The sequence below is a fragment of the Durio zibethinus genome, chromosome 6 (assembly GCF_047325235.1).
Source record: "Durio zibethinus cultivar Kanyao isolate XHJ-2024 chromosome 6, ASM4732523v1, whole genome shotgun sequence".
In the NCBI taxonomy this organism is placed as follows: Eukaryota; Viridiplantae; Streptophyta; class Magnoliopsida; order Malvales; family Malvaceae; genus Durio; species Durio zibethinus.
In genome coordinates this window covers 32,328,069-32,342,057 of record NC_143167.1, presented here as the reverse complement: position 1 = coordinate 32,342,057, position 13,989 = coordinate 32,328,069, and the positions used below count along the sequence as shown (strand labels likewise).

Here is a 13,989-nt window from a genome sequence, read left to right as displayed (position 1 = left end):
AAATTTTGTCAGCCGAACATATTAGTACAACTGTTTCTGTTCTTGATTTCTCCTTGAATTTGGTTCAATGGTAGCTGGCTATGGACCAATTCTAGATTGTCTGCCAGATCATGGTCAGACAATCTAATAGTACAATTTGCCAGGCCATGTGTCACGGACGCACATTCTTTAAATCGAAATCACGTATCTGTGTAGCATCAAGACTTTTTCATAATCGACCTCAACCTTTCGCGAATTAATTTTTTCATGGTCAGTTCGATATCGATCCTGTAAACAGCTAATTCATGAGTCTTTTTTTGGTTCTAATCATGTAAGGTTGCACGTTCTCAAACTTAGGAATCCAATTCTCCTCAACTCATCAGTCTACAATTCTTAAAGTACGTCTAAATATCTATCTCTACCTGTAAACATCAAAATTTCAAGCATCGACCCACCTAGTTCATAAGGGCACACATCTTAAGTTCTCGTGATATTGTCTCATTTTGACATGATGGGAATCCAATATAATACTTGCTTGCATCATACGCAAGATTTCGTGCATAGATTCTGAAAACACAACTCAAATGCTGGTCGTAGTCAATCCGAAGCTATACTAAGCTCATCTCGTCTCACAAACTCATATCTCAGGCTCACAACCCTTAGCCTCATTTCAGACTACCCACATGCATGATGAACACTCAATGTCATGCTTGTCTCGTCTTGAGGAGCTCGAGTGTGCTACTTGCTTGCAGCACACCTCTACCAATTGACCACAAGGATCTAGCATTGTATCTGCTTGTCAACCTGCTCATCCCTCAGGCTCGATGGTATCTCACTTATGCAAACACCATCTCATAATCATTCCGACTTAAGAAGGAGAAACTGAGAAGCATAGCAAATACTACCGCCTAACCTTATGTTTCAAGGTAATGGCACGATAAGAAGCCCATCGACCCTAATCGTCTCTGGGTTTACTATGACCTAAGGAGACACCATGACACACTCATGATCTGATGATGATTGCCCATATAGATACCATATGTACGTAGGAGTAGCTTATTTAAGACTAGTCAGATCTCCACTTACCCGCTAGCGAGGGGATAGTGAAGAACTAACACAAAACGTCCCCTTATAAAGAAGGTAAGAGCCTTTCTTCACCCATAACAAGTAACTCTTATAAGTAATCATAAGAATGTCTGAAATGGAAACATTTTTCCTCCCAATTATCTCAGAGCCTTTTTTCACCCAACTTGGGACTCAGTGACTTTCTTCTTAGTCACCATAATTTCAACATTTCACTTGTTGCTTCACCAACCAACTCGAAGGTGCACACACACGACTTCAATCGACGGCACCCGACTAACTAATCAACTTCAAGGCACCCGTCCATTGACTCGCACTTACTCGCATATCTTGAGGCTAAGGCTTACACTATCAATACACAATATCAGTAACATGTTTTCATGCTTAAAATATTCACACATGGCTTCAAAACTACTGTCCCAACAACAAGATCTCATCCGCTATTCAGCTCAAGATCAATTATGATAGGATCCAGACACACCGGAGCCTGACTATGACACCATGTCTGCTGAGAGAAAGCTCTACAGCCCGGCTGACGTTTTCTATGCAGATACTTGCCACCAACGATTTGGCACCTCTGAACTATTCTGAAATCTGGTTACATATTAATCCAGTCCAAATACAAGAAGGTCCACGAGACAGGCCCAGACTGTCAAAAATCGAGTAGTAGTTGACACGATCTCTCTCTTCCCTTTGTCAGTTGCAATGGGTTGCAGTTTCTTTTTAGTGCTTAGCCGAATAAAAGGGTGTAAGAATCTTGTGTTTCCCCCTCCAAGCAATCAACTCGGTAACAACTCAACTTAGTAGTAAAATTTATTGATCTAAAACCGCCTTTTTAACTTGCCAAAGACAAACCAAAAGGTCTAAATTCATAATCCTAGTCAAGCTCGGTGGGATTTGAGCACTTGTGATCAAAACTCTTTAAAGAAATGTTTGCAACTATCTGACAAAATTCCAACTGCCCCTGTCTAAGCAGGCCTATAGCACACAGAAACCACGTGCACACGAATTTACTCCCTTTCGCCATCATGGGATGCACTTGAAAACATTAATTATCAAATCATAGTAGTAGTATATAAGATTGATAAGTCTCATCCTTGCCCCTTTTTATGCTTAATAAAAAAGAAAAAAAAAACTTTTAATGATATCCATAACTCATAAGACAGTCAATCTATGCATTCACTAAAACCTTTGGCTCTAATCATTTTGGTCTTAGTTTCAATCCTAATAACAAAGTTGCAATTCTATGGGTTGAAGTTGAAATATGAAAGAATAAAGATTATCCTGTTACCTAACTCAATTTGAAGAACAGATTTTAAGAAACTTAATTTGATGCATCTGTATTCTAAACTAAATTCAATTAGTTCATTTTATAACCTTCTAAAAGAAAAATGCATTCAACAATCTTGAAAACACAAGTGATTAGTTCAATTTTAAATTTTAATACATACAATTTTTTTTGTATTTTTGAATTATCAATTTAGAAAAAAAAAAAAAGATGGACGCTTGACAGCTTCATTTGCCGCAGCAGAAATTATATATGGTTAAACTCTACCGACAATGTCAAACTGAAAAAATGGGAATTGGGATTATGGGAACTGAAACACAAGTAACTGGCAGATTGCAAGTTGCCACACCATGATTTTTCTGCTGGTACTTTTAACTTTCTTCTGCATGGAACCGTTTGAATTCAGATTCACGGAAAGCAAGAGAAAAACCATTGATTTCAGTAAATTCTAAAACCATAAAAAAGTCATCAAATTTAACCTCAGTAATATATGATTGGACTGCTTCGTCAGGGAATGCCAAGCACATTATTTTACTGCCAAAAGCAAAAGCCAAATCCCTTGTCAGTTTTCCCTGTATGCCGCTTCTCACTTTCTCCTAAAAGAGCCAAAAAGCATTAACTCATATACCTTTTTAAAAAGTTTTTAACACGAAGAGCTTGTCATTTGCTTGATTAGATTGTAATGGCTACTTAATTTTTTTTTATGGTGATTAAAAAACAGTGCAAAACTAAACCAACAATGAAAACAAAATGAGTAGAGCAAAGTTACAGTGATGGTGGAAATAATATTTCATATAATTGATAGTAATTCTTAAGGTATTATCACATTGCATTCATGAAATAAAAATGAAAATCCAAAATCACTTGCAACACCAGGACTATATAAAAATCTTCAAAAAGAAAAAGAAAAAAAAAAAAACTAATTTCAACATCTTGTTCTTCAGAGACTTCAGCCTCTCCTCTCTAAATTTACTAACAATGAATCCCTGAATTGATTCTTGAATCGTTTCATGACATTTTTTGGCCATATCTTTTGCAAACCCCAAAAAAAGGTTAAAAAAAAAACCAAAAGAGTTGAAAAAGTGAAGAAAAAAATATAAGGAAAATATAAGGAAATAAAACAATTGGGATTTGAGAGAGTGTGCTCTCAAAAAGTCCATTTCCAGATCTTGATCCGGAGATCAACCTTGCACTTGGCCCCAGACACATTAGCGACCGACGGTGTCTTCCCCTTTGGTACAACCCCTTCAATCCCATCACACATAAACCTAATCCCAACTTTCTTGCTCTTCAATCCACCCATTTGCACTGTCACTCTAGTATCCATCTGAACTTTCAACAAGATCCCATTTTTCTTCTTCAGATCCGGTCTTAAGTTGTTGACTGTATCTGCATCTAGATCACTTGATGTCGTTACCACAACTCCCCTGAAAGTTGTCTCATTTTTTGTGTTACTGACGAAAGCTGGCAAGGTTCCGTTGCCTATAAAAACATCACTGTTGCTTGATACGCATGAAAGGACAAAAGGGTCGTAAGAGAAGGAAAGATGGGAGTTGGGGTTTTTGGAAGAAAGGGTTAAGTTGAAAAGGGTTGAGAGATGGGAGGAGGAGGAGTCGGCGGTGGTTGTAAGGTTTAAACGGTGGATACGGAGGGAAGCAAGGGTAAAAGAGGGACGGTGAGGGCGGTAAAGGACGTAAAGGACAGTGCCAGTTATTGCAACTAAAAGCGCAAGTATGAGAATTATGAGGATGGTCCAGAAACAACAGCAGCAACAATAGTTCCGCCGTGGACGATGGTGGTGACGACGGTGATGAGGTTGTGGACGGTATGGTGGACGAGAAGTGGGGTTATAAAGGTGGGATTTTGTAGTTCCACCGTTGGTTGTAGCGGTTGTAGTAGCCGCGGCTCCACCAGTGCCGCCGTTGGCGGCAGTTGGAGCAGCAGTGGCAGTGGGTTTGGAGGAAGGGAAGACTTTTTCTGACATGGTTTAGAAAAAAAAAAAACAGAGTACCAGTTGTAGGGCTTTTGGAAGAGAAAGGGGGAGTGAAGGGTGAGATTTACAAAGAGAGAATGTGTGAATTTGAGGAGAGGAATTGAAGAGAAAGGAGAGTTACTCTCCACCCAATAGAGGATGTTGCCACCTCACCACATTTAGAATCTTTTTTTTTTTTTTTTTTTATGACTGTAAAAATTTTAGCTTTACAAACTTCAATGTCCAAAGGAACATCTCACACGTTCGCTGGTTATATTTTTTTTAGATCACCAACTATCAGAAAAATGGGGTCCACTTTTTCTGTGGTTGGAGATTTTAGATCAGACGGTTTAGAGGAGTTTGATCTGATGGTTCACGAAATTGCCCTAGCTGTCTCTAGACATTTGTTCTAACATTTTTTTTGGCGGGGTGGGGGAAGGTTAAGAAGAAGAGAAGAAGCTTGATTTTTAATGATTTTTATGTGCATTTGAACAAATTAAAATTCCTTTAATTTTTTTAAGTTGTTTTTTATTATGTCTAAAAGGATAGACCAATGAAGGAATATTTCATTGACCATTAATGTGATTTGTTAAGGAAACATTCATAAATTTAAAATTCAAAATTTAATATTTATAATTTGTATATCATTATATTATAAAAAAATCAGTAAAAAAAAAAAAGAAAAAAGTGGAGTAAAATGGAAATACAGATATTAATTAATACAATAGAAAGAGTGTTGGAGACATTGAATTTAAAGACCAGACGGCTAAACAGTGAAGTAAATAAAGATGTACCAAATCTCAAACCTGTTCCAAATAAAGGAAATAGGAAGGCCACCGACGAGTCTGGCCTCTGTAGTAGGTAAGGTTACAAATGCAAAAGATTGATGCATAGAGAAAACTTAATTAGTAGGTAAATGATCCAAATCAACCCAGTTGCATTAACTTAAAACCCAAGTCAATAATTAATGACCTGTTAATTCAGTGTTATTAAACATCAATTTCAAAATTGAGAATATGAATTGAAACTCCAATCATAAGTTTAAAAAATAAATAGGTTAATAATTACTTCATTAATTAAGAATGGAGATTGGAGGATCTTTACATTAATCTAGTAATTAATTTTATAAAATAAAAGGGGGGACAGCCATAATTATGAAGATTTTGCATTGATGGAATGATGAATTTTGTACTTTCCTTGGTGACAGTTTTATCTCAAGGATATTATTTCGGGGGGAAGAGCCAGGCAGACCTTCATAAATAATATAATACTTAATAAAAAACCACCAAAAAAAACCAAAGGAGCTGGAAAATTAGAAATGTTATGTATTGATCTTGGGTTAGTTCAGACATGAAATAGGTAAAGATGATTATCTTCATTCTTGTCATGTGGGTCATGTTTTTTGACTTGAATGAACATTGTAGTAAACTTTGAGTCTTTTTTTTTTTTTTTTGGAGGGGGGGGGGGGGGGTTGGGTTGGAGTTGGACAAGGCCATTTCATCCATATCTTTGATTTTACATGTACGTCAAGAAATGGGGAATAAGCCAATAGGAAGATCGAACCTATCTTTCATGCTTCACTTTCAGATTTCCCTACCAAATTACTATTTTTTTTCTTTTTTTACTTATATTGTTTCATTTCTAAGTTAATTATAATTCCAGCTACATCATTTAATTTTAAGGCATAAATATAAGTATAGCAACCGAGGTATATGGACATAAGACTTGTGTCCAAAGAAGAACAGTTTGCATGAGGAGCGTATGTATGTATGCATGTCGCCTAAACACATTTCATGTTAAGCATGTGGCAAGAAATTTTTTATGTCGATTTCCCATTGCCATGATCATATATTTTTAATGAAATTAATCATAAGGACATTCACAACGAGGTTGACATTCCAGATATCATCCACCGTCAAACCCTCATGAACATACTAGTGATTACTCATTTGAATCTGCTTTGATTAACCAGTCATCCAACAACCTCATTCCCCATAGAAACTAGGAAAAGAAAAAGGATGAAAATGCGGAAATTCTCTTTCTATGAAAGAAAACTTTGATCATTTGAGCATATATGACTTTTTCAGGAAAAAGTTACAATCCATGAGTGCTATAGGGTTCTGTTATGCAAAAAGACGATTAACCATCTCTGAATCAAGTTTCTAGAATCAGAAAATTAAGATTTTGATCGATTTGACAAACTGCTACATGTAGGCCATTAACATGTTCAGTAAGTTCCTAGAATAGCTCCAAAAGCTGTTACCAATATCATCAGTCACTAGGTGAGTGTAATTCATGTCACATTATAAGTAAGGGGAAGAAGGAGATACAATGATAGCAAAATGTGCACTACACTATGGCCATGATTTCACCCCCACAAAATGACATGGTAAGGCAACATCACAACTCAGTCAAAACACAACAAAGCCATCATGTGCAAATTTAGAATGGTATGATGGTTGAAAGATTCCACTTGCCTTCATTCTTTGAGGATTCAGAGCAATGCAGAAAGCATGGGAGAAGAAATCTTGTCAAGTTCTTCATTGGCAGCAACTTCTAAATGGTAATTGTATCACTTGTCACTTTTGATGATTCTAAACATAAAAAATTTCTCAGGCACTCCAAATGTTGCCCTGGCAATGCCTTCATCCACTTTGGATTCTTCATCAGGGACATTCTTTGATTTCACCTAATCTGTCATGAGCTCCATTAACAAGTAAGAAAAAAGAAAACTTTTTCTGCAAGTCATCAGCAAGCATATGTAATTCATACAAAGATCAAATATTTAACAGCACATCTTGAACTTGATCCTCACATTGTAGTTAAAATGACGATGTTCTACTCTAATAATTTTTAACACAAAAGTAGATTGGATACCCAATGTCAAGAAGTATGGAGAAACAAAATGAAACACATTGAGAACCCTAACAGACACGCAAATTTTATAATAACACTTCCAAAAAACATGCATTTCAATCATTACATTTGGATTTGGGACAAGCCTTTTTACATGAAATATTAAATTGCCTCCAATGATTTCCATCCCAAACCATAAAATTTGAATACCTCTGATATCTGCTGCTCCTCTGCATGAGCATAACTGTAACCAGAATGGGGGCAATTGCTGAGCACAGGTGCTCCAAGGAGTGTCCGCTGATAATATAATTATTTGCACGGTATATTTTCATGTCAGCGAGAGCTTCCATTTTGGCTATGATGCAAACCCCTGTATCAGATGGTTTTCAGACTTTTAAGTAAGCCAACTTTCTTGAAAGTGAGGAAAGAAAATACTATGAATTGCTGATGCTTTTCAAAAACTGAGAGAGGGAGAGAGAGTTAAATGCCATAAAGATAAAAGAAAATTATGCAAAGGGGCAAAGACAATTATTTGACAACTCCATATCTTCCACGAAGGGCTTCCACTTCAAGCTCAGCCAAATTTGCCTTGGAAATGGATAAATAAAAAAAATCCAACACCGGAACCTTCTCCATATCTAGTCGAGAAAAATTACAAGAAAAAGTATCACTGCAATGCACACACCTACAGCCCTGTAATGCCTTCTCCCTTCCCCAACCCTAAATTAATATGATACCTGCATGGTCCTTGAGAGTTTCATCAAATTTGGACCAGGGTTTTACTTGGTAAAAATAATTATTTATCAGGAGAAGGGCAAAGGGACTGCTCTTGCGACTGCTGTTCTACTTCATAATGTGCACAAAACCACAAACACTTTGAATTCAAATGCATTCAGATAATAGGTTATACAACAGCTAAGGTATATATTTATACAATTTAATCAAAAGGCCAAATCTTTCTGTTTAGCATTCGGCTTTGCTCTGGTACCATGAATCCTGCCTCAAGTAAAATTGAGTCTTTTGACTATAGAGGACCTACCCTCCCTATGTAGGTGCCTTATATTTGGTAAAACCATGGGGTTCAAAGCCCAAATTGAGCTACACCTCAGATGAGCCATGGAACAAACCCCAGTGTACTCATAAGTGTCATTTGTGGAAATCCATGGCTGTACACAGATTCCCTCAACTGAAGAAGGGTATGGTGGTGTAAGAAAGAGAATCATGAATCTACCATTCGGTGGAGTTGAGGGATGTCTCTCAACTTATGACGACAAACATTGCCAACTCTCTTGACTTATGAGGACCAACATTGCCAACATGAGACCCCCCTTTGGAGGACAAAATTGTGAAACCTATAGGCCAAAGTAGACAATGCCACACAAGTCACAACGAAAACCCCATTGTACAATCCTTTCTATGTAAATGCATTGAGAGCTTGAGTTATGACAATCACTCGCCAGCAAAGGAGGCATATATACCATGCAGCTCCTAATATGCAAATACACATATGGACATACTAAACCAAAATTCCTAACCCTTTTTCCCTACGATTATTCCCTTTAAGTGGGATTTCTATGCGAGCCTTGGTGCACACTGTCATCATATAAGTTGGTCCTTACTTTATTACCCCTTCCACTTGATTAGCATAGTTGCTAACATACAAAAGGACCACTCAGACAAAGGCATAAAGCCAAAAATAGGAACTTGAATGTGTTTTTTCTTAAATAAATAGAATGGAATGAGAGGGAGAGAGAGAGATGACATACCTGATATCCAAAGCCAGTATCTTGAGTGCGTATATTTAGGCGGGAACAAAAATGTCATGATTGGAATAGCTATGCACGGAATTAACTGGAATGTCATGCACAACCGAAGATCATTAAATGTTCTGCAAAGAACTAGCAAGTCATATTCAGCCAAAACACATTGAAATTTGAGTGACAAGCTTCAACCAATTAAAAATAGAGATAAAATAGAAAATTTCAAACAAGAACCCAACCTTGCATAACTTGTGCTTAGAACTGCAAGAACCAACAGTGAAAACATGCAGCTCAATCCAATCCTCTCTCCGAGTCTTTCAAGTATAAAACTAGAGAAAAGTGAGGAATATGCAATCATCATCTGCAATTTGTGAATTAAATTAAAAGTACAATATATATTAATATTAACATCAAGTCAACAGAAATAAGGCAGTCAAATTTCAAATGACCATTGGTTATTGATAAAATTGAATGGACAGTCATCTGCAGGTTCTGACTCTTTTTCAATCAAAACACAGCAATAGCTACAAAGCAGTGAAATTTCAACTATTTGGCTATTGGCAATATAAGAAGTGAATAATAAAACAAAATGTTAAAGTTCATCTTTTCAACTATGGCAAATAGTTGTGTTAGGCACAACAGTTGAGTTAAGGGCATAGCTTCTACATTCTAATAAAACTGTTAACCGTCACCACTTAGAAAAAGTTGCTACCTCCAACATCATTTCCCCAAAAATTTAAACTTAGAGAATAATTGAAACAACAATCAAAAACTGAAAGTAAAAATTCAAACTTTGAAAATCATAGAAACAACAATCCAAAATGAAAGTTAAATAAATAAATATGTAAATTTGCAATGCTAACCGGCAAGGTGTCCAACATTACTCTATTGTCATCAGGCCTAAGATGATAATAAGCTGAACCAAAAGCCACACTTACAATCGCTCCATAGAAAAGCACCCAACCCCACACCTCTCCTCTCAATCTGTAACCAAACCAGTGTCTGAAAACGTCAGTTATTCACCCAATGATCACAAAAATTTAACCTTTTCAACTTAAAGACATCAAGAAAATAAGAAAAAGAACCTTATGTTAAAAAAGCTTCCTCCTCCCAGGCAAAGCACAAACCCCAGAACACCCACAATCAGAAAAGGGAAATTGGTGATCACATTCAACGTGTTAGGAACTCCTATAGATAAAACAAAGAACACCCAGATGGAACAAAGCCACAGGTTATGCACGTGATCAAATGAGGTAGCATGACAGAGAAATAAAAGGTTTAAAACAAGGGATACCTAGGAAATTCCGCATGTCAGCGTAGAGATGGTTCCGATAAGAAAGTGGGATTTTAGGAGTAACCAACATGATGAAAAGCCAACAAAGAAATGTAACTCCCCATATTCGAGTTCTTCTTCCTCTTGTTACCTGTTGATTTACCATCCAAACCATGCTTTCCTCTTTTTCTTTGAAAGAAAAGCTGTTCACTTTTCCCTCTCTGTTTCCTCTGTTTTACTTTCTTGTGTTTGGTTCTTCCGTTACTTGCTCTCTACTGGGGGAATCCAATTGTCGTTGTGTTCGATTTTGCATTTGTTTTCATTCCATCAGACGATGTTTCATATGTCCTCCGTTACTCCCTACTTGGGCTTTTTCGGCCTTTTTATTTCATACTGTTTTCAGGTTACTTGGACCTGAAAATAGGATCCAAGGAAACCCATTTTTTTCCTTTCTCGATAGATACAAATGAAGGCCCAATGCTGATTCTTCATGCTGACCAATTCGGCAATTTCTGGTGGTTTATGGCAACTTTCCTCAAGTCGGCCGTTCAAATGAAAAAGGCTTGGCTTTCACATCAATTAGAACAGCCCTTTTTTGTTCTCATGCAGTGAGTTCTTATGCTTAAAGAGGAAAAAAAATAGAATGTTGAACCGCCAACTTGCCATGTTCTACAACTTTACACTTTTCCCAGTTTTGCTTATTTTATTTTTATTATTACATAATGATTGCTAGACCTCTGTCATAACCAAAACTGACTAGTTAATTTTCCAGTGCTATTACTCCAAAATCAGCCCCTTTCTGAACCGACAAGCAAACACATTAAAATTGTTATCAAGTGACATTTTTGTGAATTGTGATAAGATGTAGCCTTCTTTATTATTGCTTGGCTAACCAAAGGAGCAAGCAACCTTCTAGTTTCTCCATGTCATTACATCAGAAGATCTAGGTACTCGATCCTTTCTCTGAACCAATTCATATGACCAAAGAACAAAGGAGATAGGGAATGGGCGTTGGATACTCTGAAATCAAAACTGTGAAAGACAATATGGGGTCAATTAATGTTGATTTGACGTCATTTCATCTCTTAAGATGACTTAAACTAGTCAGTAGTCATAGCAAATGGATTGATGGCTGTGGATGATATGGAACCACTTTCATTCAAAAAGAAGCACAAGATCATATTGCTATGAAAAAAGAGCTAATGTCACTTATAAAGAAAGAATCACAAACAAGATCCCAAATGCCCAAAATTCAACTTGACTGGTGTTTAATGGCTTGATAAAAGCTTCATTTTGGAAAAAATTTGGTAATTGGCAACTCCCTCCCCATTACATTAAAATCCTTGCTTTACATGCACGTTGAATTGGGTGTTAATGCATAGTACCCAAGCAAAATCTCCCACGTGCAGCACAGCCAAGCACCTGCATAGATGGGATCAACATTATGTGGACAAACAAATTTAACAAAACTCCTTTTACCAAATCGCCCCATCGCCTTGACCCCCCTTTCTGTCTCTTTCAACCAACAAACGTGGGCATTTTAGTAACACTGCCTCTCCGCTGCAAAACAATTCCTTCTCCTTCCACTTTTCCCAGTTCCAGAGTTGAACAGACAAGCTTCACAGTTCAGTCTTGTCTGAAATCACTAAAATATCCTTACATTGTTTGTTAGCACTTGGCAGAGGCCAGAGAACACCAAAAAGCTAATGACTAGGAATGGCAATGCAACAATCATATGACTCATGAACCGGTATGGAAATTAATGGATATAAGCCTGGAGAATGAGCAAAACAACCTAAACGCCATTGAAAGGAAAAGGAAAAAAAATGACAGTGCCATGTTTTTGAACAGAAAGTTCAACAGACGTAAACAGTAGAAGTAGATCTCCACTTACATTACACCCCAATAATTAAACGCCGAAATTAACCACGAAAGGGGTTGAAAATCTAAGCTTCCCCCACGAAAAATTTCAAATTTACTTCACCTTCCACTCCCTCTATTCACCATCTCCTTTTTCCTCAGGATGGAATCAATCCTTTGCAACTTCAACTGCTGCTTAAACTTGTTGATAAAATCATCAGCTTTGGCATCCACCTCCTCATCTTCCTCCGTAGCTTTAGCCTTCCCTTCCCTCACAGTAGCTGGCCGTCGAGTTTCCACGATGTCCTCTTCCTCCAAATGCGAAAAGGCAGATTTAACACTCGCAGATTTCCTCATCTTCCTTGGAAGCTTAGTTGGTACCTCCCCACTTGCTGGTTTGGTGTCGGATTTGGTCCTGCTAACATGAGCATCCTTCAGCTGACCGTATATTTCATCAAGGGTTTGCTCTTGACCTTGGGTTCCCTCATCTTCCTCTTCTTTGGCTTCTTCCTGATTTACCCCTACTTGGTTTTCTTCTTCTTCTTTTTCTTCGGGTTCTTGTACTTGTTCATATTCTTCCTCAGGAGGTTGCTCTGGAGTGTAATGGGAGTAAATTTCTTGATTTTTGTGCAAGGTGGTCTGCTCTGGGGAGAAGTAACTATAGAGCTTAATAGACTTAAACCTTTGCAAAACAGAAGGAGATCTATCAAGGTAAAGCTGTTGCTGCCTTTGGTCTTGTTCAAGGGTGGTTTGTTGTTGAAAAGAGAAATGGAAATCGCCAGCGACATCTGGGACTTTCTCATAGACAGTGGCAGTAACAGGTTCTTGTTCTTGGGATCTATAAGAATACCAGTTGATAGATTTCAACCTTTGTAAAACAGATGGAGATCTAACAAGTTTTGGGTTGGTTTCATCTCCTTCCTGTCTTTGCCCTTCATCAGCACGAACAGACTTGTTAGAAGCCAAACTGGAAGTAAAATAAATGGTACCAATTGTAAGGTTGAGGAACACGAAGAAAACAGCAGGAGTAAACCAGCTGAATATGGAAGCCCAGATAGAAGAAGGTACAGTCGACATTGATTCTTGCAACATGGCTTTGCTTTCTTCTTTCTTGCTAAGAGAACAAAAAATAAATAAATAAATAAAAAGAGAAAGACAAGGGCACCAAGGAAAGGATAGAGAGTGGGAGGGTCAAGTGAAGGCCATTGCATATCAGACACCTTTTATCTTTTAGTTTTTATATTTTTGGGAAGGACCGACTCCATTTTTGGTTTTTATATATATATATATATATATATATATATTTAGGGGTTTTTTTTTTAAGAGGATTTAGAAGGGCAATGGCTAGGGAGTGAATAGATCTGTAAGAAAGGGATAAAAGAGAAGAAAGGGGTTACTGGCTTTGGTGGGAGTGTGAGTAAAGGCTGTGGCTGCCTCTCATTAAAAGGAAGCTGGCAGGGATGGCATTTACATCTCACTTTTAAAACGACGGCGTTTCAACAATTTATTTATTTCACTACTGTTATTTTGTTTTTACTACCACTACTTTCTCATATTTATATTCTTATTATTATCTTTAACAAGTGATGAAATGGGTTTTAGTTGTACTTTGTCTTTGCCATTGATTATCCAACTTGTACGTTGAACAAAGAACTAAATATTTGTTGAGGTTATGTTTATTTCAAAAAAATAAAGGCTAATTATTTGTTTTATTTCATGTTCTTTCCATTTTTTTTTTTAATTTTAATGTTTGAAAGCAAAATTATTGACCTTCTAAACCTAATGTCATACCGTATAACTGATAATTTTTTTCAATCTCTTAAACAATAACTTTTTCACATAAAAAATGATAAAATATTTTTAATGGGCTCCAAATATCAACATGTTTATAATTTTGTCATTTGAGCTTTAATAAAAT

The 13,989-nt window shown here is 36.9% G+C and overlaps 3 protein-coding genes across 8 annotated transcripts; all 3 read right to left on the bottom strand.

Moving 5' to 3' along the window:
• Positions 1 to 3,124: 3,124 nt before the first annotated feature.
• On the bottom strand, positions 3,125 to 4,510 carry LOC111285704 (NDR1/HIN1-like protein 13). The gene has a single exon (XM_022875273.2). It carries the CDS (start codon positions 4,332 to 4,334, stop codon positions 3,498 to 3,500), a length of 837 nt encoding a protein of 278 aa, XP_022731008.2. The 5' UTR covers positions 4,335 to 4,510; the 3' UTR covers positions 3,125 to 3,497.
• A 2,047-nt stretch (positions 4,511 to 6,557) lies between these two features.
• On the bottom strand, positions 6,558 to 10,536 carry LOC111286558 (Alkaline phytoceramidase (aPHC)). Of its 6 annotated transcripts, none has more exons than XM_089762987.1 (7): positions 10,233 to 10,536; positions 10,024 to 10,126; positions 9,802 to 9,940; positions 9,178 to 9,299; positions 8,945 to 9,066; positions 7,389 to 7,548; positions 6,558 to 7,016 (listed from the first exon to the last, which is right to left on the bottom strand). In XM_089762987.1, the coding sequence occupies exons 1-7, from the start codon at positions 10,384 to 10,386 to the stop codon at positions 6,989 to 6,991; spliced, it is 828 nt and encodes a 275-aa protein (XP_089619113.1). In that variant the 5' UTR covers positions 10,387 to 10,536; the 3' UTR covers positions 6,558 to 6,988. The 6 variants fall into 6 exon arrangements, with proteins under 6 accessions (XP_089619113.1, XP_089619115.1, XP_089619112.1 ...); XM_089762989.1 differs by having other exon boundaries at positions 6,558 to 7,011; XM_089762986.1 differs by having other exon boundaries at positions 6,558 to 7,548.
• A 723-nt stretch (positions 10,537 to 11,259) lies between these two features.
• LOC149518590 (pathogen-associated molecular patterns-induced protein A70-like) lies at positions 11,260 to 13,762 on the bottom strand. Its single transcript, XM_089763378.1, has one exon. It carries the CDS (start codon positions 13,161 to 13,163, stop codon positions 12,192 to 12,194), a length of 972 nt encoding a protein of 323 aa, XP_089619504.1. The 5' UTR covers positions 13,164 to 13,762; the 3' UTR covers positions 11,260 to 12,191.
• Positions 13,763 to 13,989: the final 227 nt, after the last annotated feature.

Coding starts and splice junctions, on each gene's coding strand:
- LOC111285704 (XM_022875273.2), bottom strand. CDS start 4,334: ATGTCAGAAAAAGTCTTCCCTTCCTCCAAACCCACTGCCACTGCTGCT.
- LOC111286558 (XM_089762986.1), bottom strand. CDS start 10,386: ATGGTTTGGATGGTAAATCAACAGGTAACAAGAGGAAGAAGAACTCGA. Junction 9,941..10,023: donor GGAAGCTTTTTTAACATAAG/GTTCTTTTTCTT, acceptor TGACGTTTTCAG/ACACTGGTTTGGTTACAGAT. Junction 9,067..9,177: donor CTAAGCACAAGTTATGCAAG/GTTGGGTTCTTG, acceptor AGTTCTTTGCAG/AACATTTAATGATCTTCGGT.
- LOC149518590 (XM_089763378.1), bottom strand. CDS start 13,163: ATGTTGCAAGAATCAATGTCGACTGTACCTTCTTCTATCTGGGCTTCC.